The 27,120-nt window shown below is 39.9% G+C and overlaps 1 protein-coding gene across 5 annotated transcripts in view; it reads left to right on the top strand.

Moving 5' to 3' along the window:
- Positions 1 to 8,798, top strand: part of NR1D2 (nuclear receptor subfamily 1 group D member 2) — a 33,971-nt gene extending 25,173 nt beyond the window's left edge. For 3 of the 5 annotated variants that reach the window (XM_023732261.1, XM_023732260.1, XM_023732264.1), the window contains one exon: positions 5,436 to 8,798. In XM_023732261.1, coding sequence (XP_023588029.1) covers positions 5,436 to 5,632 — 197 coding nt within the window. In that variant the 3' untranslated portion in view covers positions 5,633 to 8,798. Of the gene's footprint in view, positions 1 to 71; positions 1,148 to 5,435 lie in introns of those variants that run through there. The other 2 variants (XM_023732263.1, XM_023732262.1) reach the window with 2 other exon arrangements.
- The last annotated feature ends 18,322 nt before the right edge of the window (positions 8,799 to 27,120 follow it).

Raw genomic sequence — 27,120 nt, 5'->3', positions numbered from 1 at the left:
CTTTTTTGTTGTCAAAAGAAATGCTAGTTCATTTCTGGATCTTGTTATATATAATTTTATCCTCACAACAGACCTCTCTAATGTGAGCGTGTTATCTGGAGTTACACAGGCAAGGAACCTGAGGAACAGAGGTGGTGAATAATTTGCCCAAGGTCGCATTTTTAATAATTGGCTGAGCAGGTATTTGAGTGCCCATTTATCTGGCTTCAAAGCTTTCCACTGTGCCACTGGTTAACAGAATAGCTCTAGGTGTTGAGGGAGAGAGAAATCTCAAAGCTGGTGTTTGCCTGTGAGGTTGGAAGAATCCTGATACCGTGGAGAGTAGGAGAATTGTGCCTGGAAGGTAAGTTCTTCAGAGAGGTTGTCTGAAGCGACAGCAGTCATTTCTAGTGAATATTAGGGACTGGCAGGTAGGCGTGAGACCAAGGCTCATCTAGGTAGGGATTTTGATTGCCCTCATGGTGGTTTTCACTGAAAGAATTTAACTTCCATCGTTGAGGCAGTAAATCTGTGTTAAAGAAGGTTTGTTGAGGAGCACAGGTTTGGGAGTGGGATCAAGAACCACCTAAAGAGGGAGAAGATAGATGTGTCATAAATTAGACTGTACAAGTAGTAGTGAAGCATTCAGGGCACTCTTTAAAAGATATATTCCTACTTGATTCTGTGCATTCTGGTGTAATAGTCTCCAGAAAATGGTTGTTTATGATCTATCCATATTTGTAGTTAGCTCCTTTGGCCTTGAAATCGTGACAATGATGGCTTTAAAAGTGGAGGTTTTAGAAACATTTAATAAGATGTGCATTTGTACATACAAGCATCCAAGTCCCCGAAGTTATGAATTGCATAGAGAAGCACCGGTTATCCAGACACAGAATAATCCCCGAAGGACCCCAACCACTTGTAATACTAGTTGCCACTCAGACCTTCTTCCCCGCTTACCATCTGCTTCTTTCTTTGCCCATCTACATTATTTTGTTTGTGGGGATCACTGTTATTCTCTCAGTTGTTGGTATTATCAATAGCTGATAATATGATGCCGAATTTTTCTCCTGCATTATTTTCTTCTGTCAAAATATAAGTTCACTGAAGGAAGAAATTTTGACTTGTTTTGTTCACCATTAATTCCTTAGCGGAGCCCTGGTGGTGCAGTGGTTTAAGAGCTGTGGCTGCTAACCAAAAGGCCGGCAGTGTGAATCCGCCAGCAGCTCCTTGGAAACCCTATGGTGCAGTTCTACTCTGTCCTAAAGAGGGTCACTGTGAGTCTGAATCAACTCGATGGCGACTGGTTTGTTTGTTTTTGTAATTGCCTAGCAGCTGGAACAGTAACTAGCACATACATCCAGTGAGTATTGGGTGAGTGAATTAATGAATTGCAAGGATCTTTTAAAAAACAATTACTTGAATGTCAGGGACAAGAGAGACGCTTGGAAGCATTACTGAATGCTCTAAGTGTGTTTGTAGAAGGGACCCTTATGATTGTGCAGCCAGAGAAAAAGTCTTTTGTCCATCAAACAATTTCATCTGAACAGTTACGATTCCCAAACCGTTACTCAACATTGAAGTTGTTTCTTGTTCGGTGAGAATTATCACATAGTTGTAATAATAATCCAAATTTTGTTAAATATAAGATAAACCTATTTTCACCATTTAGACAGAAACTTTTTTTTTGCCTTTTACTATTAAATTTTAGTTCTTGTTCTAAGTGCTTGCACTGCTTGTGACCTTTTTCAGTTATCAGTTATAGTGTAAGACCTCCTGAAACTCCTGTAAAATGAAAAAAAGGCATGAATGGCTAGAGAATTTTGTTTCCTTGTAGGTCTGCCATCAATTACAGCCACTCTGTAATGGAGGCCATTGAATATGTCTTGTGTATTACTGCCTCCTATTGTGAAGGGAGGAGATATAACCCTTACTGATGAAAACAGTCCCTGGGCAAACCACATTGTTGTTAGCTGTGGTCGAGACAGCTCGGACTCATGTGGAATGAGTCATTGTCTGGTCCTGCGCCATCTTCGTGAGTTGGTATGTTTGAGTCCATCGTTGCAGCTGTTGTGTCAGTCCGTCCGTCTGAGGGCGTCCCTCATCTTTGCCGGCCCTCTGCTTTACCAAACTTGATATCCTTCTCCAGTGTTTGGTCCCTGCTGACGATGCATCCAAAGTAAGTGAGTCGAAGTCTTGGACAATATTTTGTGATCCGTTGGCTAATTTTTGAAAGTAGATTGACAGGCCTTTCTTTGAGTCTTAGTCTGGAAGCTGTGCTGAAACCTGTCTCCCATGGATGACCCTGCTTGTGTTTGAAATACTGGTGGCATAGCTTCCAGCATCGTTGCAGCACACAAGCCACCCCGGTGTGACAAACTGGCAGACAAGTGGTGGTAGCAAATTACATAGGCTTGGCTAATTTTAAGATATCAAAAAACCAAACCCGTTGCCACTGGGTCGATTCTGACTCATAGCAACCCTATAGGGCAGAGTAGAACTGCCTCATAGAGTTTCCAAGGAGCGACTGGTGGATTCAAATTGCTGACTTTTTGGTTAACAGCTGAACTCTTAACCACTGTGCCACCAGGGCTCCAAGTTTTTTTTTTTTAAGATACTTTCCTTTATTGCTGTTTCGTGCTAAATCCCTACTTTATTAACTGTCTTAATTTCATAAGGCTGCTGTAACAAAATATCACAAAGTTGGGTGGCTTTTAGATAAAAGAAATTTATTGTCTCACAGTTTAGGAGGCTGAAAATCCAAATCAGGGTATCAGCCATATCGATTCCTTCTGCGGGCTGTGAGAGAGAAACTGTACCTTGCCTCTCTCCTAGCTGCTGCTGGCCGCTGGCAACCCTTGGTGTTCTTTTGCTGCTTGTAGGTGTATCCTCACGCGGCACCTTCTCCCTGTCTGACTCAGGCTCAATATCGGTTCTTCCCTTTTGTAAGACACCACTCAGAAGGGATCAGGATCCAGCCTACTCCAGTGTGACCTGTTAACTGATTACATTTTCAAAGAATGACTATTTCCAAACAAGGTCACATTCACGGGTCAGGGGTTAGGACTTCAACGTAACTTTTTGCCACACAGTTCAATCCACAGTATTAACATTTTGCATGATGAGTTTAACAAACGAAGTTATGTTAAATGAAAGTGAGCGCGGGGTGCTATAACTAGTACAGTGAGTTGTGTAATATATTATTTATTCATCCCTTTTGTTAAACTACATTTTTTTCTCAATTTTTTTTTTTGATGGCATGTGTTTTAAGTATTGGAATGCATGCTTACAAATTGAGTGTGTTTAAATTTTTGGTTGGTAATCATGGATTTTGAGAAATATGATCTTGTAATACAAGCCACCAATGAAGTGAGTGGCACTGTGGTGCCACCAATCTGTGGTATGACAGTATACCAGTGAGATCTAGTGTCTTAGTCATCTAGTGCTGCTATAACAGAAATACTACAAGTGGATGGCTTTAATAAAGAGAATTTTATTCTCTCACAGTCCAGTAGGCTGCAAGTCCAAATTCAGGGCATCAGCTCCAGGGGAACGCTTTCTCTTTCGGCTCTGAAGGAAGGTCCATGTCATCAATCTTCCCTTGGTCTGGGAGCATCTTAGCGCTGGAACCTCAGGTCCAAAGGACACGCTCTGTTCCTGTCACTGCTTTCTTGGTGGTATGAGGTTCCCATGTGTCTCTGTTCGCTTCTTTCTTTTGTATCTCAAAAGAGATTGGCTTAAGGCACTATCTAGTAGATCACATCAGTATAACTGCAGCTAATCCATAGAGTTTACGACACATAAGGAAATCATATCAGATTACAAAATGGTACACAATTATACAATACTGGGAATCATGACCTAGCCAAGTTGACAGATATTTTGGGGGGACACAATTCAATCCATGACAGCTAGATAAATAATTTTTTTTGCGGGCACCTTTCTATTAGGTTACGTGGGAAACCCCTGGTTTTCCAAATATGACAGAGAAAAACTAAAACCCATCAGGGCTCTCTAACTATCACACAGGAAAGCCATAATTAGACTTGCAAGCCTTATCTCAAGAAATTAAGGGGAAAAAAAGGCAAAAGTTTACAAAACTAACACATCCAGGAAGCATCACCTAATAGAATGCTCAACTTACACAACAGTGAGGCTTCCACACCCATCTGCTGAGCTTCATGCATTTCAAAGGGACCCAATCTTGATTCTAAATGCATTAGAACTGGAACAATGCCTTACCTCTGAGATCTGGAGGCATAAAAAGTGGCTGGTATACTGTTAACCCAGTGGTAATGAAAGAGTTACTACTGCATAACAAATTACCCCAAAACTTAGTGGCTTAAAAAACACCAAATATTTATCATCCCACAGATTCAGAGGAGCAGGAGAATGGATGTGGCGTAGATGTGTGCCTCCAGCTTAAATGTTCTTATGAGGATGTAGTCAAGCTGTTGCGCAGAGCTGTGGTCTCATACGAAGGCTTGACTAGGAAAGGATATGCTTCCAGACTTACGTGGTTGTTGGCACGCTCTTGGGCTGAAGGCCTCAGTTCCTTGCTAGTTGTTGGCTGGAGACCACCCTCAGTTTTTTACCATGTGGGCCTCTCCATAGGGCAGCTTTTCTCAAGAGTCACTGAGAGAGCAGCTGAGATGGAAGCCGCAGTTCTTTTGTACACTAATCTCAGTAGTGACATACTGTCACTTCTGCATGTTTTATTTATTAGAAGCAAGTAATTAAGTCCAGGCCACTCAACAGGAGGAGATTATGCAAGGGTGTGAATACTAGGATGAGGCCATCTTAGAGGCTGCCTACCACACAGAACCCAAAAAACCAAATCACACCCACTGCCGTAGAGTCAGTTCTGACTCAGAGCGACCCTATAGGACAGAAGTAGAACTGCCCCATAGGGTTTCCAAGGCTATAATCTTTACGGAAGCAGACTGCCACATCTTTCCCCTGTGGAGCCACTGGTGGTTTTGAACTGCCGACCTTTTGGTTAGCAACTGAGTACTTTAACCACTGCGCCACCAGTGCTCCTCTACCACACATGGTAACATACAAATGTGGATATATTTCTTATAAAGTAAAAGTATATTTCTAAACTACATTATTTTATTTTGCCAATTAGAAGCAGATGAAATCAGTAGATGATATCTAATTTAAAAAATCAGAACCTCTAGTTTTTGTGAACAAAAATACCAAAGCACCAAAGAATTCGATTTTTCAAGTGTAGTATATGATGTCTATGCTTCAGAATATATTAAATTGCTTAAAAATTGACAACTGAGATTTTTAAAATGTTGTCAGTTGTTTTTTGCTTTTGTTCCACTGTATCAAACCTTGTTTTGAAATCATTAGCGAGACTGATGAGCAAGAATTATGTCTATATTTAATGTTAATAACAACATATTAATAACATCCTTCATATCTCTCCATTCTTTGCTCCCCATTAGATCGATCTGGAATAGAAAACGTCAACTCTGTGGAGGCTTTGCAGGAAACCCTCATCCGTGCACTAAGAACTTTAATAATGAAAAACCATCCAAACGAGGCCTCTATTTTTACGAAACTTCTTCTAAAGTTGCCAGACCTGCGGTCTTTAAACAACATGCACTCTGAGGAGCTCTTGGCCTTTAAAGTTCACCCCTAAGGCCTTTGTTCATTCAAACATGAACTGATTCATGGTAACTGTACATCTTGTGCTTAAAATGCTTATTTATGTGTGTATCCCATATGTGGAGATAGAGGAGACCTCTGAGACATCGCGACATTGTAGGCTCTGTCTGTAAGCACGCAGTCGCTGTTTGGATCGAGAACTCTTCAGCCATGACTAGATGTCGACCACATCTTCCCGATAGACCAATCAGCTGTGTCGCACTTAAACTGGAGAAGTTACACTGAATTATAATCACACTGAATGTTAGACTTTTTTATCTGCCAAAAACCAAAAATCATTTTGATCTCCCTGTGGTATGAATATAACGCACAATCACAAGTATATGAGGACTTAGAAACTAATCCTGTTGTTTTGTTAAATGATGGAAATCGTGGTTTCACCACAAGACCATTTGACTTGGGAATTGGAGACTTGGGGAGTTTGGAGACCTCATTCTACTCCGCAGCTGGTAAACTGTGTGATTCTCGGCAGGCTCCTTGGTTGTGGAAAATAAGAACTGATCTTGTCCCCAGTGCCCCAACTCACAGAAATATGAAAACATGTCTATAAAGCATATTTACCTCTTGGGAGATAGGCACTGTGTAAATATGGTGAAATTTTTGTTACAATTATTCATAATATTCTTTTCTTACTTCTGAGCATTTTTGGGGAATCATTTCACAACCCACACCAATCTATTATTCAGGTTTCCTGCATATATGTGGGATATCCTACTGACACATATTCAGTGTTTATGGGTACATAAAATACATAACGTGTACATAATATGTATGTGAATATAGTTATACATAAATATATCTCTTCACAATATTTTAAACTGTGAAGAACTTTATCATACAATAAACTTAAAACAAGAGGTGTCGAAAGACCCAAATTAGGTGCATTTTACCTGTTAATGACATAACCATTGCTTCGAGATGTTTAGATGGTAGAATACTGAATTTATGCTCTATTTTTGTTAAGTTAAGCAACACTTAATGTAAAAGTGCAACAGGCAGTCAAGTCCAAGTGTTAAAATACATGTATTTTAGAGTTCATCTTAGTAAAATAATTGTTCAAGGTACTAGCTGTTTAAAAGTTCATTCATATTCTTACCTTGTGCTAAAACAAGGTTGCATTGCTGCCCCTTATACACATGCTGCAGCTTGGTGAGGAAGAATTTTGATTCTTTTTGGAGACCTAATCAATATTTAAGAAAACTGTGTTTAATATGTTGGCACGTGTGTGCGCCTGCGCGTGTGTTCTGAGTCCACTTTTTTCCCCTAAATGATACTACTGGGATTTTATCAAATTAGATTTAATTTATAATTTGAAAAATCATTTAGTGTGTGACCTACAGACTTAGAAATGGAATAGTCAAGTACATTTCATCCACATTTCTAATATTGGGCTTTATAAATAGAAAAGATGAGCCTCTGTTTATGACAGTTGGAGAAATTAGCTGAAGCTGAGGATTTTATGTACGTTTCTCTCTTTCCCTAGAAAATAGCAATTGATTAGATTATTTTTTGGGTAAAGATTGCCTTCTATATGATTTTTTGATTCTATAAAGTTACAAAAATGAACCCAGTTTACTATACTAAGCGTGTTAACTTTTATGATGTGAGCAGAATGCCTTATTTTGTAATCTTGCTTAACTTGTTGCTACTGGGACTTGAATTTCTGTGGCACTAGTTAAGTAAGTTAAAAAAAAATTAAACCCTCTCATTATGAAAGAGGAAAGCTGATGGTGATGTTGATGATAAATATAAACCATACTTGTGCTTTTCCTTAAGTAGGTCTGACTTTCATGGGATATTCAGCATAGTTTTTGTGAATTCTTTACATGATAGCATTATCTTTTTATATTTTTTTTCCTATGATAAACAAATGCATAGTTTTGTTCTATGGGGGATAGAAACAGCTTTTTGAAGTAGTATTGAAAACCTCAAAGATCATGTTGATTTCTTGATTTTTTCCTTTTGCAAGTCTCTTTATAACATGTATCTTTAAAACAATTACTGAGTCTTTAGGAATGTGTAATCAGAGCTGTGTTAGTATTGCTTATAAAACTTTCGTTAGGTTCAGTATATACATGAATACGTCTCTAACTATACAGATTCACATTTTGTCTTATAAAGTTTTGAGTAAATTCTTCCTGTAGGTAATGGGAAACAAAAAAAAAAATAAAAAATAGTTCATATGCCACTCATAGCTTTTCCGTATTTGAAAATAGCCCAATATTGAAACTTCTAAAGTTAAACCAGCAGCCTATTACAAGCACATTCTTTGACTGAGTCTTTGGTTATAAACTTAACTGAATGTGGAGAAGACACCCAGGTAAGGAAATTTCTGAGTTGGTGAGACACTGTCGAGTGATTAACAATGTACTGTATGAATTAAGTGATGCTTTAACTCTGATTTTACATTTTAAAGTGAAAATATGGGCATTATGTCAGCACACTCCAAGGGCATTATGTCAGCAAGCTAAAAAAAATTTTTTTCTGTGCTTTTAATGTATCTCTTTACATGATCTGAGAGGGGATTCAAGAGTTTAGAGAGAAATAGCCTAGGAAAAGGAGAACCGTGTCTTGAGATGATGCTTTTCCTTATGGCAATGGTTTAATTACAGATTAAAAAATTGGAAGGAGATTTCAGTGGATTAAGTGTATAGCTTTCATGTCTACATTTCAAGAAATTACCATTGTAACTTGATATGATTTATGCAAACATCATTGCAAAGCAAGATGTAGAAGCTCAGCTAAATTTATTACCGTGCACGAAAGGAAAATAAATACCTATCTCAATTGCTCTTTTTCTTTTCCAGGATAAAGTTTGCTGAATGTACAAGGAGAGTTTATCACTTAGGATGTAGAATTTTTTTTTAGGGGTTGGGAGGAGGGGCTTTGTCAGGAAACTGTTACTTATAAGCAAAGATTGTCTTGATTTGATCCAAAACATAAAACTTGAACCTATTCTTGAACTAACATGGAAAAATAAAATGGCTATTGTTTAAAAAAATGGTAGAAATATATTGTTGACAGCGTAAGGGTTAAGTTTATTTTCTACAGACTGTAACTGATGACATGGATACCATCCCCATGTTTCTGAAAAGTAACCTGTACGTGGGGGGAGGGGGTAATAAATATTTCTAACCAAATATGGGTTTTTGGTGGCTTTCTACCTTGACGTTTTTGTAAAATCATTTATAATTTAACTCGTTATGAGTTATGGGCATAAGATGATCTCTTATGTAAATCTCTGATTCAGTACCGGGGAATCTATATATGCAGTTTTGTTTTTTTTTAACAAAAGCTTCTAGAGTTTGTTCAGAGGTTCCAGCAAGGACTATTGGTGTTTTCTAAAATCCCAACTGAACAATGGTTCACTGTATCTGGTAAGGTAGTCTTTTTGGGAAGGAGATGATGAGAGAGGAAGGGGTTTCTTAATCCAACCAGAGATCAGCCTTGGCCAATGAGATAAGGGGCCTCAGCAAGACCACGCTTTCTCCCTTTCCTAGTCGTCATACCCACGCTGGCAAAGTTAAGGCAGTTATTTAAATCAGCATTACCTGCAGTGTTTCCCAGACCAGTAATACCCACCACTTTCTGTGGATATTAATTGACGTTAGGTGGGAGAGCCGATGAAATTAAACAAGATCACTGAGACGTCTATCCTGTCCTCTAAAGCTGGCGTGCATTGTGGAGTGTTTAAGGATGGCTTTAATGGGATGCAGTTTTTCCCAAACTTCACCACCAAGTAACTTTTTCCCCTGTGCTGAGCGCTTCCCGGGGCTCCTTGGAGAGCGTGCTGTTAGGAGATAAGACCTCGCTACCCTTGTGCCCACTTGGGTGTTGGTCAGGATGTTATTCAAATGCAGTGGAGTATTGTACATATTTGCATTTTATTTGCCCGTTTTGCAGTCTAACAAGAAAACACCGAGTTCCAAATAAGTGTGTGTGTGATGGAAAACAATGGATTAAATTTTTTTTCTAAATTTTGAAAATGCTACCTGTGATAAGTGAACGAAGACAGCCACATCACAGATGGGGTTTTCGTGTTTACATTCAGTTGGGCCTGTGTTAAAATTTGTTACGTTTGCTCTTCTTAATTCTCAGTCTGGCTAAAAGCTTTGAAACAGCCGTGGCCTGCGTTCTAGTCACCGCCTCAGAGGCGCTCCTCATTGTGAGAGTTAGTTGCTTTGGGTGATTTTCAGACACCAGAGTCTCAGATCCACTTAGAACAATACTTTGGATCTGATGGGTGTAGGAGCCATAGGATAGGCTTGGAAGTTCAGAACCTCTCCACACTGCTTGATAGGGAACAAAGTGACAGGGGCCAACTCCCAGAATGTAAACATGCTCTCAAAAGTAGCATTTCCCATACATTATAAGTCACTGAGGGGAGATCAGTGTTCTTAAAAAAACTGAAATAGCAAAATACTTAAGATGAATATGGTTAAATTTTTTTACCCCCATTTTTCCTACTGGAGCCTGTAAAGTCAAATATGATCTAAAGTCTCTGAGGTAACTTCTGTATTTTTTTTTCTTCTGTTGTCTCCTTTTTCTCCAAATTCTTAACCTTAGCAGCCCCCCCGCCCCCATTACGTTGTTGCTTTGCTTGTAAATTTTCATCTAATTTTTTTCCCCTCACTATAACCATTTTATTTCCTGTTCAGGCACTCCAGTTAACAGACACAGGCAGAGAAGAGTTTCCAAAGTGGAAAGCACCTACTTTCATTCTGTCTTGATCACCTCTTAGCTCCTTACAAAGACTGCTCTTTTTCTAAGCTGTTTTACCTGGCAAGATTTTCAAGAATAGACTGATGATTGTTTAGCCATTCATTAATTGCACACATATTTACCAAACATCCGTGGGTCGGGGGAAACCCTGGTGGCGTAGTGGTTAAGTGCTACAGCTGCTAACCAAAAAAGCAGTTTGAATCCACCAGTTTCTCCTTGGAAACTCTATGGGGCAGTTCCACTCTGTCCTGTGGGGTCACTATGAGTCGGAAGCGACTCCGCAATGGGTCTGTTTTATGGGTCAGGATTTTTTTTTTTTTTTTAATCGCAAAATGAGACTCCATGAAAAGCCAAGGCACTCATCCAGATAGTGAGGGGGCTGTGTGCACGTTGAGCTCATGCCGCCCATCACAACATCTTTAAAAAGAGTTGTCAGTCAGGCACTGCTGTTCTAACCACTGTACTGGAGCTGGCTCGTAAAGGCTTGTGAACTTTGACTGTTAACATCTTCAGGAATCTTGGGAGCCAGTTGTTAGAAACACAACCATTATTAAAAATTAAATTATATAAACTTACAATATTCTGTTTTAAAAAGGTGGTACTCAGAGCCCATCATTTATTCATTATTTTACCACATTTTACTGTTGTTTATACCTTTGAGGTAAATTACCTTCCTTATTAGCTGTTTGGTAGAAATATTTCATAATGTGCAGCTGCGTCTCTCTTCCCATCTCCCCGTTCAGTGACAGCTCATTGATGTAGCTCAGAATTGGCCGTGGGAGTATTTATACGATGGAAATCTGCAGATGCTGTGAATCGGTTTGATTTATGATTTTCTTGATTGTCTAGAGGTAAGAAAGTGATGGGGGAAATAATAATGCAGATTAAAGTTAAGTGTGTCAGGTATGTAGCCATTTTACTGTAAATACCACAGAAAATTGAAGAAACAGCCCAACATTTGAAAACGATTACCTGATTTAGCAAAGGAGTTATTTTTTCATTTTCGTTTTGCTAATTGATGTAAGTTAAAATATCAACCAGCATTCATGTCAGAACTACACTTGCTTGTTAATTACAACTTTGGCAAAACCCAAGGAAAGCATTTTGTGAGAATTAATTGGCTATATGGAATTGACGATAAAGAGTAGTGTATGTTTTATTATTTATGGATTGTGTGCTGTACATCCTTTCAATAAAATTAATAATACACATTTTTCTCCCCTAGAGAGCTAGTTGTTAAGCCTTTATCAGCATACCTCTATTTTCATATAGTCATTTGATCTTAACCCCATGATGCAATACTGTTTTCTAGATAAGAAACCCAAGGCCCGCAGGATTTATGTTACTCAAGGTCACACAGCTAAGCAGAGGATTGGGTTTCAAACCCTGATATTTGGGCTCCAGGATCTCCTCTGGTGGCATAGTGGTTAAGAGTTTGGCTGCCAACCAAAACGTGGGTAGTTCAGATCCACCAGGCGCTCCTTGGAAACGCTGTGGGGCAGTTCTACTCTGTCCTATGGAGTCACTGTTGGAATCGACTAGACGACAATAGGTTTTTTGGTTTTTGCATCTGCTCTTAGGTGCTGTCCCATTACAGAAGAGCGCTGGCCTGGCTGGTGGCTCCTTAGCAGAGTAGTTTAAGTCTGCTTTCTCTGATCTGTATATGCATGGAGCTTATAACCAACTCATGGTGTTTTCTGGGAGTGGGTAAAAGGAGAAGCTCCTGGTAAAGGATTTAGTATGTGTTGTCGTTAGGTGCTGTTGAGTTGGTTCCAACTCGTAGGGACCCTGTGTACAACAGAAGTAAACACTGCCCAGTCCTGGGCCATCCTCAATTGTTATGCTTGAGCCCATCTTTGCAGTCAACGTATCAATCCATCCCGTTGAGGGTCTTCCTCTTTTTCTCTGACCCTCTATTTTACCAGGCATGATGTCCTTCTCCAGGGACTGGTCCCTCCCGATAACATGTCCAAAGTATGTGAGATGAAGTCTTGCCATTCTTGTTCTAAGGAGCATTCTGGCTGTACTTCTTCCAAGACAAATTTGTTTGTTCTTCTGGCAGTCCATGGTACATTCAGTATTCTTCACCAACATCATAATTCAAAGGCATCAATTCTTCTTTGGTCTTCCTTACTCCTTGCCTAGCTTTCACATGCATATGAGGCGATTGAAAATACCATTGCTTGGGTCAGGCGCATCTTAGTCCTTAAAGTGACAGTCTTTGCTTTTGAACACTTCAAAGAGGTCTTTTGTAGCAGATTTGTCCAATGCTGCATGTCATTTGATTTTTTGGCTGCTGCTTCTGGGGGGTTGATCGTGGATCCAAGTAAAATGAAATCCTTGACAACTTCAGTCTTTTCTCCATTTATCGTGATGTTGCTTATTGGTCCAGTTGTGAGGATTTTTGTTTTCTTTATGGTAAGATGTAATCCATACTGAAGGCTGAAGTCTTTGCTCTACATCAATAAGTGCTTCAAATCATTTAATATCATTCCTTCAACTCCTAAATAAAATTTTCTCATACTTAACTCATAGTAGGAAGAGATGTCTTCAAAAACCCTTTGCAAACAGTAAAGTCCTTACAGACATTAGCTGATTGTTTTGCCTTAGAAAATGCCAGAAGTAGAGGAGAGGAGAAAGGTGGAGTTCCTAGACAGGAAATGAGGGAGAGACTGAGAACCACTGCTGTAGAAGAATATACCTGGGGAACCTGGTCATATAATAATTTATGTTTCTGTCTTTCTCCCCACTTCCTTGTTGTGAGCTTATGAATGTCTTTCTTGTTTTTACAGTTCTAGTGTCTTACACAATGCCTAACAGTCTCTCATAAATGTTATTTAGATTAACTACTGATGGAAAGGCTTTTTGATGTTTTATTGGGGTTATAATCATAAAAAAATTTTCATGTGCAAAACACACGTCTCTAGACTTAATACAGTTGCAGGCCTTTTTTCAAAGAAGTCTGATGTAGGACACCTACTGGCTGAGGGCTTAATACCTCATGTTGCTATAGATTTCTGAAGTGCTTAATCCCACTTCCTTCGTCTGTGCAGTGTGGGTGTATAGTGGGTGCATTCTTTTGGGCCAGAGAAGAGGGCTGCCATTGAAGCTCCTTCAGAAAGTTGTTTGTTTCTTCTTTTCTGTTTGAGAGCTTAAGAAAAGGGAAAATACCCCCTCTTCACTCAAACATAGCAAAGGATTCTAGGTGTTTATATTTTCAAGCACTCAAATCCAGACTGTAATAAGCAGACAATTGTCATCGAGAGGTTTCACACTTTATTTTCTAGGGATTTTCTATTGTTGCTGTTCACTTTAATAGACAGTAGAATTACACGTTGCCGTGGCAACCCATCCATTGTCAAAGCTGCTCGGGCCTTAAAGATACAGGAAGCACATTTGGTTTTCTTCCATAGATCTGACACTGTTATAAAACAGAGCAGAGGAAAGTGAATGGTGAATTAGAGAAGACATCCTGCCCCCGCCTTCTTTTCCTTCCCTCCCCTCTTGCGGTTTCAGTGTTTACCAGGCCTCTGAATAGCCTAGTGTTAGAAATTGTATAATTTGGTTTCTGGCGTTCTTTCAAGAAAACAAACCACACTGCTGTCTCCCATGCAGTTTTGCTACCTTTGTTGGTAAGTAACGTACTGTGGGAGTTAGAAAGAAGCTTTGGAGACGATTGGCATACGAGTAGTTAACAAACTCCTGCTCAAAGCCTAGGTATGACAAATGATAAGCTGTCATTTCTATGGCCACACTTCCTTCATTCAGGTGGGGCGTCAAAAGAAGGCTCTGAAGCAACAGAAGACTGGTTCTTGAGACATTTCTAACTTGAGGGAAGCCAGGAGGGCCTGGCAGACCAGTGGATCTATCCTTGGTTACGCTGAGAAATTGAATTAGCAGGCTGAGCTGGAGGAGACATTGGAACTTCTGGCAACTGCTCTGGATGGATTTTGTCACTCCTTGGAGCTTTGCCCGCAGCCACTGAATGCATTATGTTACAAAGCTAATTACAAAAGTTCTGGACCGCCTAGAGAGGGCTTGACCCATCTGATAAGCTAATTTTAGAGCAAACCGTGAGCCTGGGTTGTGAAATACTTCCAGGAGGCATAGTTGAGAAGTTAAAGAATAGAACAAAACCCACCCTTAGCTACAGAACTTACAATTGTCTGAAATCTGCTGGTTAGGAAAATTTACATTATTACCGAAATGCTTTCTTTGGGAGGTATTCTCAGTCTTGCCTAATTTCTTTTCAGGCTTTAGACTACTTGTTCAGTGCTGATTTTGATGGTGCTTTAAGGGAGAAAGGGACCTTTTTGATGTAAAAAGTTCTTTATTTCATTTGGAAGGTGATATTGACTAATTAAATCCTAGTTGACCACTTGTCATTGGGACGGCTTTGGCTTTACTCTGGGACTTCTCTGAGAACTCAGGGAAGTGCCAGAACTTCTCAAATGGATAACAAGAACAGAAATTTAGATGAGGGAGGGACCTTAGAGATCATCTGTTGTAACAGTTCCTAGACTTCTGTCACCAGGACTCATGTAATGGGTGTCTTAGTTTGCGTCCTTTCCAAAGCAGACTCCAAGACAAGAAGTTGGGGGTGGGAAGGGGATGCCAAGAAGCAGAAGTGAGGGAGGGGAAAGGAGAGGGAAGGGAAGAAAGTCAATAAAAGATACACTAAGGAGCCAAGTCCCTAGGTAGCACAATTTGCACTTGACTGCTAACTTAAAGGTTGGCAGTTTGAACCCACCCAGTGGTACTACTGAGGAAAGGCCTGGCCATCTGCTTCTGTTAAGATTACAGCTAAGAAAACCCTATGGAGCAGTTCTGTAACACATGAGGTCACCACAAGTCTGAACCAACTTGGCAGCACCTAACAGCAAAAACAATGAGCTGGTTACCATTAAGGGTAACTGGGGCTCGGTCCTGTTGGGAACCCTTTGAATGTGCCTCAGAATTGTCCCACCAAGGGACTGGGAAGTTGGAGTATTTATCCAATGACTCTGTCTCTCTTGTTGGTTGAGGGTTGCCCTTGAAGGCTGAGCAAGCTCCCACACACCAGAGAAAGCCATCAGCTTGGGAAACAGAGACCTGGACACTTGAAGTGGGAAGCCATCAGCAGTCATGAGGACTGTCCACTGCAACTGCAGGTAGACTCAGACGTGGGTCAGGAGGATATGGAGCAGGGCATCCATAAAGTCTGCTCAGTTGGTAACTTCCAATTACATAATACACTTCTGTGAGAGTACCCATGGCTATTGAGATGGTTTTGAAGTCGCATCTGCAAATTCTTGACGTATCTCTCATCGAGAGGGGGAGATCCATGGCTTCTTCCCTTGAATCTGGGTGAAATTGTGACTACTTTGACCAATAGAGTATGACAGAAGTAAGCTATGTGACTTCCAAGGTTAGGTCATAAAAGCCATGCAGCTCCCACCTTGGCTGCTGGGACACTTGCATTTGGAGCTTTGAGCTGCTATGTAAGAAGTCCAACTACCCAAAGAGCATCATGCTGGAGAGGCCACGTATAGGCGCTGTGGTCGACAGCCCCAGCTGGCTCCTAGCCAATGGCCAACTCAACTGCTAGCCACATGAGCGAGCCATCTTGGGTGTCTAGCTCAGTTAGACCTTCAGATATTTGCAGCCCCAGCCGACATCTGACTGCAACCTCTCAAGAGACCCCGAGTTAGAACTGCCCAGCCAAGCCCTGCCTGAATTCCTGACCCACAGAGTCGTGAGCAAAATAAAATAATTATTGCTTTATACTTCTAAGCCTTGAGTTCTTTGTTATGCTGTAATAGTAATTGGAACACTTGTACACAACATTTAGGACGCTGGTAGTAATCCCTCCTTTCCTTCTCAGTCGAGACAGTGCTCATAAGAGTAGTATTTTTCTCAGGATAACCTCTAATCCACTTGTACAGATACCTGAAAAATGTGTTACTGAAAAATCTCCATACTTATTAGTAACAACTGACATGTCACACTACCCACATCTGAGGGCTGATAATATTTTGACAAGAGCTTTGTGAAGAGTCTGGTAGCACTTTGTGTTCATGCTGTGCCTTTTATTTCCTTACTATGGAATTCTCCAATGTTATCCTGGTCCGTTCGGTTGCTGAGAGGTCTGCAAAACTGTACAAACTGCTGCTTCGTAAAGACATCATTTCAATTTCTTTGCCCAAAGCAGTTAGAATCAAGGGCAAAGGAGACGGGAAGGACTTGTTTTGCTAATCTGGAAGTCTTTCCATCATATGTGCGTTAAATTTGGACTAAAACTTTTAAGAACTTGATGTTCCAAGTGAAGAGTTAAGTTTATGATTTCAAAAATTTGGGGCACTTTGAGGGGCTGGGAGAATGAAATTCTCTAAAATTTTGGCCTCAGAATCATTTGGACTTTGAAATAACTCCTATAAAAGAGAGTGTCAGTATTGTATAATGTGATGTAATGAATGGAGTATAAATACATTCAACAGCACATGGATTTAATTTTCTCCGATAATATGCTTGTCTTTAGAAATGAATGAGAGAAGCCTTAAGAAAATATGTTTTGGATTTTTGAAATGTATAACATCAGTTAAAAAAAAAAATTTTTTTTCAAAACCTCAAACTATTCCAGACACCAGATGAACCCACAGTTCTGCCGTACTTACCATTCTAGTTCAAATCCCTAAGGCTGATTTATCACCTGTATCTTGCAGAAGTTGGTAATAAATCCTTCCTTTTGTCAAAGTGAATAAAAATTGAGAGATGAATAACGATCAGTCTAATGGTTTTCTCTGACTCTGAGTGATTCACAGAGGTGGCATAGCTGGGCTCTAGAAGCCGAATGTTAAAATGGTCCTAAAAAGAGATTTAGCTGAGAAGTGATTAATTCAGTGGCTGCATATAGATAAATTTCCATCAACAGACTCTAAAGTGGTAGGCCTCAACATTCTTCAGGATCCCTGAAATGCAACTTTATGTCTTCCGTTTACGATTGGACCACTGGTTTGACCTGTTTTTTTTTTTTTTTTTTTTGCTTTTAGACTAGTTTAATTTTAGGCACGGATAAAGAGAAGTGCTGGGAAAATGTTCATCAAAGGTTCTCAATGTGTCCTCTAACTTAAAGCAGTAAAGCAAGGGTGTAAACTGACGTGTGTGTAGAGTGCCCGTTTGTGTGTTTATTTATATGCACACTGCCTAATTCCAAAACAGAAGTTAGCTTGTTCCTCTATCCCTTGTATTTCCTGTAAGCTGGAAATTAGATCTAAAGACTTGATTAGACCCAGCTTGTAGAATATCCTACGGTCGATGGCCCACCATTTATCTGTCAGTTGGTTGTACTATGGTGGCTTGTGTGCTGCTGGCTGGAAGATATGCCACCAGTATTTCAAATACCATCAGGGTCACCCGTAGTGGACAGATTTAAGTGGAGTTTACAGACCAGGACAGAACTAGGAAGAAAAGTTTGGCAATTTACTTCAGAAAAATAGCCAATGAAAATCCTATGGAGCACAACAGAATATTGCCCAATACAGCGCTGGAAGATGAGCCCCCCAGGTTGGAAGGCATGAAAAACACAACTGGGGACACAATAGCCACAACGGTGGATGGCACAGAAATGGGCAACATTTCACTCTTACACATAAGGTTGCCATAAGATGGAGACAAGTTGAGAGCAACTGACAATAACAATGGACCATGGTAAAACTGAGGCCTGGTGGCACAGTGGTTAAACACTCAGATGCTAACCGAAAGGTTGGCAGTTTGAACCCACCAGCTGCTCCATAAGAGAAAGATGTGTCAGTCTGCTTCCATAAAGATTATAGCCTTGGAAACCCTATTGGGCAGTTCTACTCTGTTCTATAGGGCTGCTGTGAGTTGGAATTGACTTGATGACAATTTTTTTTTTTTTTTTTTTTTAGGTTTTATGTAGCATGGGGTCACTTCATAACTCTTTAATGGCTGGGCCTACCATCTGCTATATTAGCCACACACAAAATCAGGCTTTGTTGGAGGGTGAGCACTATTTTGAGTATTTAGGGAGATACGGTAGAACATTCCAAGTACTCGAAGTGCTTTTATATAGAAAAGCAATTAAACCTTGTTGAAGAAGAATTTAGAATTTTAGATAGAAACCTGGCTTCAGTTTATTATAAGAAAGGCCTTTCGAATCATGCAGGCTGTCTGTAGTGGGGGGGTGGACACAGGCTGTCATGTGACATCATAGTTCCATACCATTGGCTGGTTCAGAGAAAGATCCCACCCCACTTGTTGGCAATTCTATGTCTGTATACATGTGTGTGGAAGTGTCAATATATTTACTGGTAGGGAGAGTGGGTGTATATGCGTGTGTGTGATGGTGGTGGTGATGGGGCTTGGAGAGCTGCTCTAAAGCCCCTTGAAGGGAATATTTTACAATCCTAGTCATGGCTTCAGATTTGTGTGAGGTGGATTTCACAGTCAGCCAGATTTGGGTTGATTCTTGGATTCATGGTCTTGGGCAAGGTATTTAACCTCCCTGAGTCTGCTTCTACGTCTGTAAAATAGGCAGGCTGTAAGGATGAGAGAAAATTGTTGAATATCTAGACCAGTTCTTAGCACATCTACCATTACCCACCAGTTGCTGTGGAGTCCATTCTGACTCCTGGCAACCCATGTGCTACAGAGTAGAGCTAGGTGCTAAAACATGGTGACTATTATTATATATTTAGAATCATATAATCAGTATCAACTCTGCAAATAGTTTCTGAGTGCCTGTTAGGCAAATTTAGCTCAGTGCTGGGGTTCAGTGTGGAAATATATACTGTTTATTTTTCCCTCCTCAAGGAACTTTACAGTTAGTGAGAGAAAAAGAGAAGTAAATAATTAAAGTTTGATAAATGCTTTTATGTAACATTAATTAACTTATATCTATTTATATGCATTTATTGAGCACCTGTTTTGCTAAGTATTTGGAGTCCTGGGTGGTGCAAATGCGCTTGGAAAGGTTGGAGGTTCGAATCCACCCAGAGGCTCATCTGAAGAAAAGCCTGGTGATCTGCTTCTGAAAAAATCAGCCACTGAAAACCCTGTGGAGGACAGTTCTGCTTCCACTGGAGAGGCAAGCGGTTTTTTGGTTTTGGTATAAGGTAGTAAAAAAAATACACAGTGGTGTGAATTCTATTAGAGATAATGTACAATGACTTCTGCAGGAAAGCTTAGGGGAAGGACTATATCACAGACTATATCACAGAGGGACTGTTACACAGTCATTTCTGAAGAATCTGTAGGTAGGACAAGAAAATGGTTACCCAAATCCGATTATTTTATCCCCCGGTAAGCCAAATGACTGTTGTTTTTTAATGCTGTTGATTCTGACTCATAGCTACCCTATATGACAGAGTAGAACTGCCCTATATGGTTTCCTAGGCTGTAATCTTTATGGGAGTAGATCACCATGTCTTTCTCCCATGTAGCCACTGGTGGGTTTGAACTGCCAACCTTTTGGTTAGAAACCCAATGCTTAACCATTGTGCCATGCCACAAGGGATTCTTAGACAAATGACCAAAAAAAACCCAAAAAAACCCAAAAAAAACCCATTGCCGTCGAGTCAATTCTGACTCATAGCGACTCTATAGGACACAGCAAAACTGCTCCATAGGGTTTCCAGGGAGCAGCGGTGGATTTGAACTGTCAGTCTTTTGGTTAGCAGCCAAACGCTTAACCACTGTGCCACCAAATGGCAAACCTGTTAATTCTCATCTACTCAGCAGGCGGCGCTGCAGCACCAGGGTTTGCATCAAAAGTATCAGTTTCATGGAACACGGTTAATGTTTGTTTTTTCAGGCTAAAAAGGAAAGCTGTTAGGAAAAATAAACCGTTTATCAGGCATTGCGACAAAGACACTTGAGGGGAAAGAGAAGCTGTCGCTTCAAGGACAGGAAGAAAAATCCCCGCATCTGTAGAAGCATCAGATGCTGCATGAGTGCCCTGGGCGGGCTGGGGCGGGGCGGGGAGCGGGAGTCAACAACATTCACGAAATGAGGAACGGTAGAAAAACAGCGGAGATAAAACAGCAGATTGAGAAAATAGAAAACAATTGAAATCATCTGCAAGCAAGGATGGAGGCAAACGGTGTTGGAAGAAGGATGCTGAGAAGTGTAGCAATCGGAAAAAATTAAAACAACGGAAATATAATTGAGACTCATTCTAGGTGATTTGGATGTACCATTTACTTTAGAGGCCAAATTTCCTGCCTAATTGATTTCCGCTGCCCAGCCCACATCCAGATCTTGCCTTGTAACTTTCACTATTTTGAAGTCTTCAGCACAGAAACTGGTGCACCTCATGACAAGTGTCTGATTTTTGGATCAAAATTGTTTTATTGTTTTCCAAAATGTCAAGTTAGGAGAACAGAGCAGCTGAATTAGGAATTAGGTTTAATCAAAGGGATTGGGGTTGAAATCGCTAAATTAAAAAAAAAAAAATTCACTGTGGAAATGGTTGAATTTTTGAAGTTGTCATTTGTACTAACCTTTTGTTGGGATTTGGGAAGATGCTCCCAATTTAGTCTTCACTTCCTCCACTTGGCTATTAAAATGGCTTTTCTCAAGAAGGGCTTCTCTACATTTATTTTTCTGTAGCAAATCAATAGCTTAGAGGATCTCTTTTTGTAAGGTTTTTAATGCAACATCACTTCACTTGATTTATTCTTTCCTGTGGAGATGTTTAATCAGAATACATTAATCTGAAAACAGTCCACAAACCACAAAGAATGAGCAATTGTTAGATCGACTAGTAGGACCTAGCCATAGTCCATGCATTTGAATTAAAGTAATACAATGGGAAAACTTATTATACTAGTGCTTCTCAAACTGTAGTGTGCATCAAATCACCTGGTAGACTTGTTAAAACACAGATTGCTGGGTCCCACCCCCAGAGTTTCTGATTCAGTGGGTCTGGGGTGGGGCCAGAATTAGGCGTTTCTAACAAATTCCAGGTGATACTAATGGTCTTGGTCCAGGGACCTTGTTACGGGTTGAACGTGTCCTCCCAAATTGTGTGTTGTAAATCCTAAACCCCTAAACCCGTGGATGTAATCCCATTTGGAAATAGGACTTTCTTTGTTATGTTAATGAGGCCATATCAGTGTAAAAAAACCAAACCAAACCCAATGCTGCTGAGTCAATTCCAACTCATAGCGACCTTATAGAACAGAGTGCAACTGCCCCATAAAGTTTCTGAGGAGTGACCGGTGAACTCAAACTGCCGACCTTTTGGTTAGCAGCCAAGTTCTTAACCACTGCACCACCAGTGTAGGGGGTATTTTAAACCAATCCCCCCTGAAATATAAGAGAGGAGATTAGGTACAGAGAAGGAAACACAAACCAAGGGGACAATACATGCCACATGAAGATTATTACCAAGGAACTGAGGAACAGAAGCTGAAAAGAGACAAGGACCTTCCCCCAGAGCCAACAGAAAGAGAGAGAGCCTTCCCCTAGACCCATTCAGATTTCTAGCCTCCTAAACTGTGAGAAAACAAATTCCTGTTTGTTAAATCCACCCACTCCTGGTATTTCTGTGATGGCAACTCTAGGAAACCAGGACAGACTTTATTTGAGAACCACTGACTTACACATTTGCTGAAAAAATTTTCTGTTTGATTTAGTTCTGGCTTTGGGATTCACCCTCTTAACTGTTATGTAAGGTAGAATCAGATATTTGATTAAGAGGAGGACAGAGGGTGCAATGCAGTATTTATTGAACACCTAGTAAGTGCTTGGTTCTATGCTGGGCTCTTTACACACTTACTCTTCTTTACAACCAAACAAAGTGGGATTTACTCTTCCTACATGTAGAAACTGAGTCTTGAAGAGGCGGGGAACTCTCTAAAGGCAGACAGCTGGCCGTGGCTGAGCTGGGATTCAGGCCCAGTTCTGTGTGATGGCAAAGACCACAGTACACGAGAGGACTTCAAAGCACCCATCACAGTTTGATTTAGTGAATTGTCACGGATCTCAGTTCACACTTTGCTTGACTGATGAGAAGCAAATTTCTTAACTTCTGGGCCTCAGTGTGGAACCCTTAACGTGGCCTCCAAGGCCTTCATGGGCTGGCCTCGGCCTGCATTTCCAGGCTCATTTTGTGGCACTATCCCTCCCCTTTTCTAAGTTCCAGCCATACTAGCCATCTTTCACTTCCATGAATGCTCCAGATGCCCTTCCTCCAGAAGCGTTTGTACAAACAATGCCCATTGCTTGGCGTGCTGTCTTCCAGCTCTTAGCCTAGCATGTCCTGACTCTTATTTATGGGTGATGAGAGTTTTCCTTCAAATCTCGGAATTCTGCTTAGGTGGTTGCTCTTCAGGGAAGCCTTTCCTGACTTCCCTGAGCCAATCCCCACTCTTGCACTTGCATAGCAACAGGTATTATTTTTTATAGCCCTTGCCACAGTAGTAATTTTCATTTATCTGTATAGTTCTTTGATTTAATATCTGTTTTCCCCACTGCCTGTTAGCTCCATAAGGATTTGTGTGCTTATAACTAGCTGGTAAATAAGTATTTGCATGAGGTAGAGACCCGTCATGGATTGAATTATGTCCCTCAAAAAATGTGTGTATCAATTTGGCTGGGCCATGATTCCCAGTATCGTGTGGTTGTCCTCCATTTTGTGATTGTAATTTTACGTTAAAGAAGATTAGGGTGGGATTGTAACACCCTTACTAAAGTCACATCCCTGATCCAACGTAAAGGGAGTTTCCCTGGAGTGTGGCCTGCACCACCTTTTATCTTACAAGAGATAAAAGGAAAGGGAAGCAAGCAGAGAGTAGGGGACCTCATACCACCAAGAAAGCAAGCCGGGAGCAGAGCCTGTCCTTTGGACCTGAGGTTCCTGCGCTGAGATGCTCCCAGACCAAGGGAAGACTAATGACATGGACCTTCCTCCAGAGCCGACAGAGAAAGCCTTCACCTGGATCTGACACCCTGAATGTGGTCTTGTGACCGACTAGACTGTGAGAGAATAAATTTCTCTTTGTTGAAGCTATCCACTTGTGGCATTTTTGTTATAGCAGTACTAGATGACTAAGACAAGACCTAACTTAAATTTTTTATAAAATAGTCCCTACAATATTTATTGAATAATTTTTCTATTCCCCAGTGGTCTTAAATATAATTTTTATCTAAATGTATTCTGAACAATAATTAGTCTGTTTTTAAATTTCCTATTCTGTTTCATTTCTCTCTTTGTCTATTATTATACCAATGACACACCTTAAAAATATTTTGATTTATGGCAGATCAAGTCCCCTTACTGTTCTTCTTATTAAAACATTTCTTGGCTATCCTTGAACATTTGCTCATGAGGATATTTACAGTGAGTTTGTCAAGTTTCATTGGGGTTTTCATTGAGAATTTATGGATTAATTTGGGAGGGAAATGACATTTCACAATAACGAGCCTTTGCATCCAGGAACATGGAATGTCTCTCCCTTTATTCAGGCCACTTTTTATGTCTTGTAATAAATTTTTATGATTTTATTCATTAAGTATTAGACATTTCGTTTCAAGTGTATTCCTAGACTTTTTTATAATTTTTGTTGCTGTTATAGTGAATGGAATTTTTGAAAAATTACAATTTTTAGTTGTTTATTGCTGTAAGTAAAGTGCTAAGCTTTTCGTACGTTGTTCTTTTATCTGGATAAATTACTGAACTCTATCACTTTAATAGTTTTTTAAGTTGCTATGTTTGAATGTTCTAGTTTGCTTTCTAGGCTGCTGCTTCCAGATTTTCCGGCATTGCTTTTTTATTTCTACTATTTATGTATTTTATATTTTTTCTTGTCTTATTAAATTGGCTACCGTCTTCATCCATACAACATTTAACAGTAGTGGAGGTAATGGGAACCAAGTGAAGCGTGGCAAATATTTCCATACGTGATGAGGCTTACAGTGACTACAATGGAGAGGCACTGTCCTCTCTCTCCACCCCTTTTCTATTTTCAACTCTTCTCTTTCTGCCCGTGTTTTTCAGTTTGATTTTTAGATGTCCTACCTTAGTTTACTGTTTTCTTTTTTATGCTTCATATTTACCTCAGAACGATCATTTGAAGTTTCATTTCCAAGGAGAAAGGGAATTTAATGTGAATAGTTAATTCTCTTCTTGAAACTTTGGTTGACCCATCATCTTAAAACATACAATTGGAATGTTTTATGCCTTGTACTAGTCTGTGCCCATTAGGCGAGACCAGCCTTTCCTTTATTGGTACAGTGCCACTTTTCTTGAACCTATCTGGCCTACTACCAGTTCTCGGTATTTACTGTTTCATACTTATCCAGATACAGAAAAACATGTATGTATTCATTTTTTAGAGAGATAGTTAAGAGTAAAACTAGATGACTCACATACATTTACCTGGAATCATTTTCTTTCTTTATTTTGAATCCCCTAGGCTTTTAGAAATTTTTTTTTTTCCTTTTCCTACTGGTTCTATTAAATATTTCCTTAGAATCTAGCTAAGGTGTGCGTTATTTTCATCACGCCTCCTTAATAGTTGATCTTTCAAATGAAGTTTGTCTTTTTTCAGCTTTGAAAAATTTTCTTTTTTGTTCCTTAATATTTTAAACCTCCCCTCCATTTTCTCTATTCTTCTAAATTCCTTAGTAGATAACTGTTAGAAATTCCAAATATATGCTTCTGAATTTATTTTTCTACTTTTAATTTTTGCCTTCATACAATGTGTTCTGGGAGAATCTCTCCGTTTGATATTTCAGCTGCTAATTCAAGCTTTTATCTTTCTGTTATATAGTTCATTTATTAAAATATAAAAGTAATATATAATAACAATCGTATTTTTATATTAGATACCTATTTCTTATGGCTCTAATATCCTATTGGAGCTTTCGGAATGTAATGATAATTATACTTATTTTAAAGCCTTATTTCCTTGGGGATTAGTTCTTCTATTTCTTGTTTGGTACTTCTCTTTCATAGAGCTGATTTTCCTCAAATATTTGGTGATAATTGGTTGTCCATATTTATAGTTGAAGTCTAGAACTAAAAAGTGTATTATTTCCATAGTTCAACTGCGAGGAGATTCTACTATAGCAGCCTGTTTCTGGTGATTGCATGGGGGTGCATGAAGGGTGGAGGTAGGACCGGGGGGTGTGGAGGAGTGGATCACACGACTGGACATGCTGTATGGGCAGCATACAGCGTATCTGGGGGCTTCTGAGTGTGGAGAGCCTACTGTTTCTCCCTACTTCCGCCTCAGAAAAACCAAACTCATTCCGTTGAGTGATTCTGACTCACGGTGACCCCATGTGTTACAGAGTAGAACTGCTCCGTAGGTTTTTCTTGACTGTAATCTTTACAAAAGCAGATCGTGAAGACTTCCTTCCTCGGCACTGCTGGGTGGGTTCCAACCATCTCCCTTTAGGGTAGTAGTGGGGGGGGGACCATTTGCGACACCCACGGACCTTCTGTTTTTCGCTGGGGATGTGAATTTCTAGGTGCCCTGCTTTGCTTCTCTGATCTCAGCCGCCCTCACCCCCATCCCGCGTTGGGTAGTTGTCCAGGCTTCTATCTCCTTCTCTCCTCTGGTAGCTCCTTCCCAATGTTTATAGAGATTAAGCCTTGGGGCTTTTTTTATGGGGACAAATCCTGCCATCAGTTGCTCAGCACACACAAAGGATAGCGTGAAGTCCATCTGACTCGGCTCCTTCCAATGTAAATCCTTAGTTTATTACCTTGATAATCGGCAAAAAGGCTCCCGCCATCTTTTTATGTTTGCCGACTCTGAATTAGGGATGTCTCTGGGGATTCTACAAACTGCTCTTGTCTCATTAGTGATCTTCTTTTTAAAAAACTAAGAGATACGTTATACATTCTAAAGAGTATATTTAATGTTTGAGTACAGTCTGCATAATAAGAGCAAAACAAGTCGTCTATATCCACCACCCAATTTAAGAAATAGAACATTACTAGAATCTTTGAATCCACCTGTGTATACCTCCTGGATTTTTGTGTTAAGGACTCCGTTGCTTTCATTTAAACTTTTACTACATTGTAATATTTCACTCTAATATAATAAATTGTTATGTTTATATTTATGATGTTTATATTTATATTTTATGTGTATATATTTATAATGTGTTTTTCTATACTTGCTTTTCTTTCTGCTCAAATTATGTGTGTGAAGGTCATTCAAAGTGATGGATCTAGCTATAATTCTTTCATTTTCACTACTATGTAGATTTCCATTGCTTGAAAACAATTTACCATAATTTATCCATTCTATCATTGATGGACATTTTAGATTATTTCATTTTTTGGCTACTATGAACAATGCTGTTATGAACATTCTTATACGATATGCAAGAATTTCTCTAGGATATATACTCAGGAGGAGAACTTCTAGGTCACAGAATACATTCATCTTTGATTTTATAGTCAACACCAAATAGTTTTAAAAAACGTTTGTACCAATTTCTACTCCACTTACAGTGTGAAGTTCCAGCTTCACATCCTCTCCCACACTTGTCCTCAGACTTTAAGAGCTTTGCCAATCTGGTTTATGTGTAGAGAATGCCCTAGCTCTTAGCTTGTGTAAGCCCTTTAGCCTGAGACAAGGATTTGATCCAGGTACATAGTTTATATACGAGGTACTTCCAGGGAGCAGAGGTGAGAGGCCAGGGAGAGGGAGGGAAGAAGGAAAAGGGTGCATGAATGAGGTCCGCACTGAGAGCATTGACCTGAACGTTCTGACTAGTGTT

This window comes from Trichechus manatus, unplaced genomic scaffold (assembly GCF_000243295.1).
Source record: "Trichechus manatus latirostris isolate Lorelei unplaced genomic scaffold, TriManLat1.0 scaffold00049, whole genome shotgun sequence".
Classification (NCBI taxonomy): domain Eukaryota; kingdom Metazoa; phylum Chordata; class Mammalia; order Sirenia; family Trichechidae; genus Trichechus; species Trichechus manatus.
The sequence above is the reverse complement of the archived record's forward strand: the minus strand, read 5'-3'. Positions and strand labels throughout refer to the sequence as shown.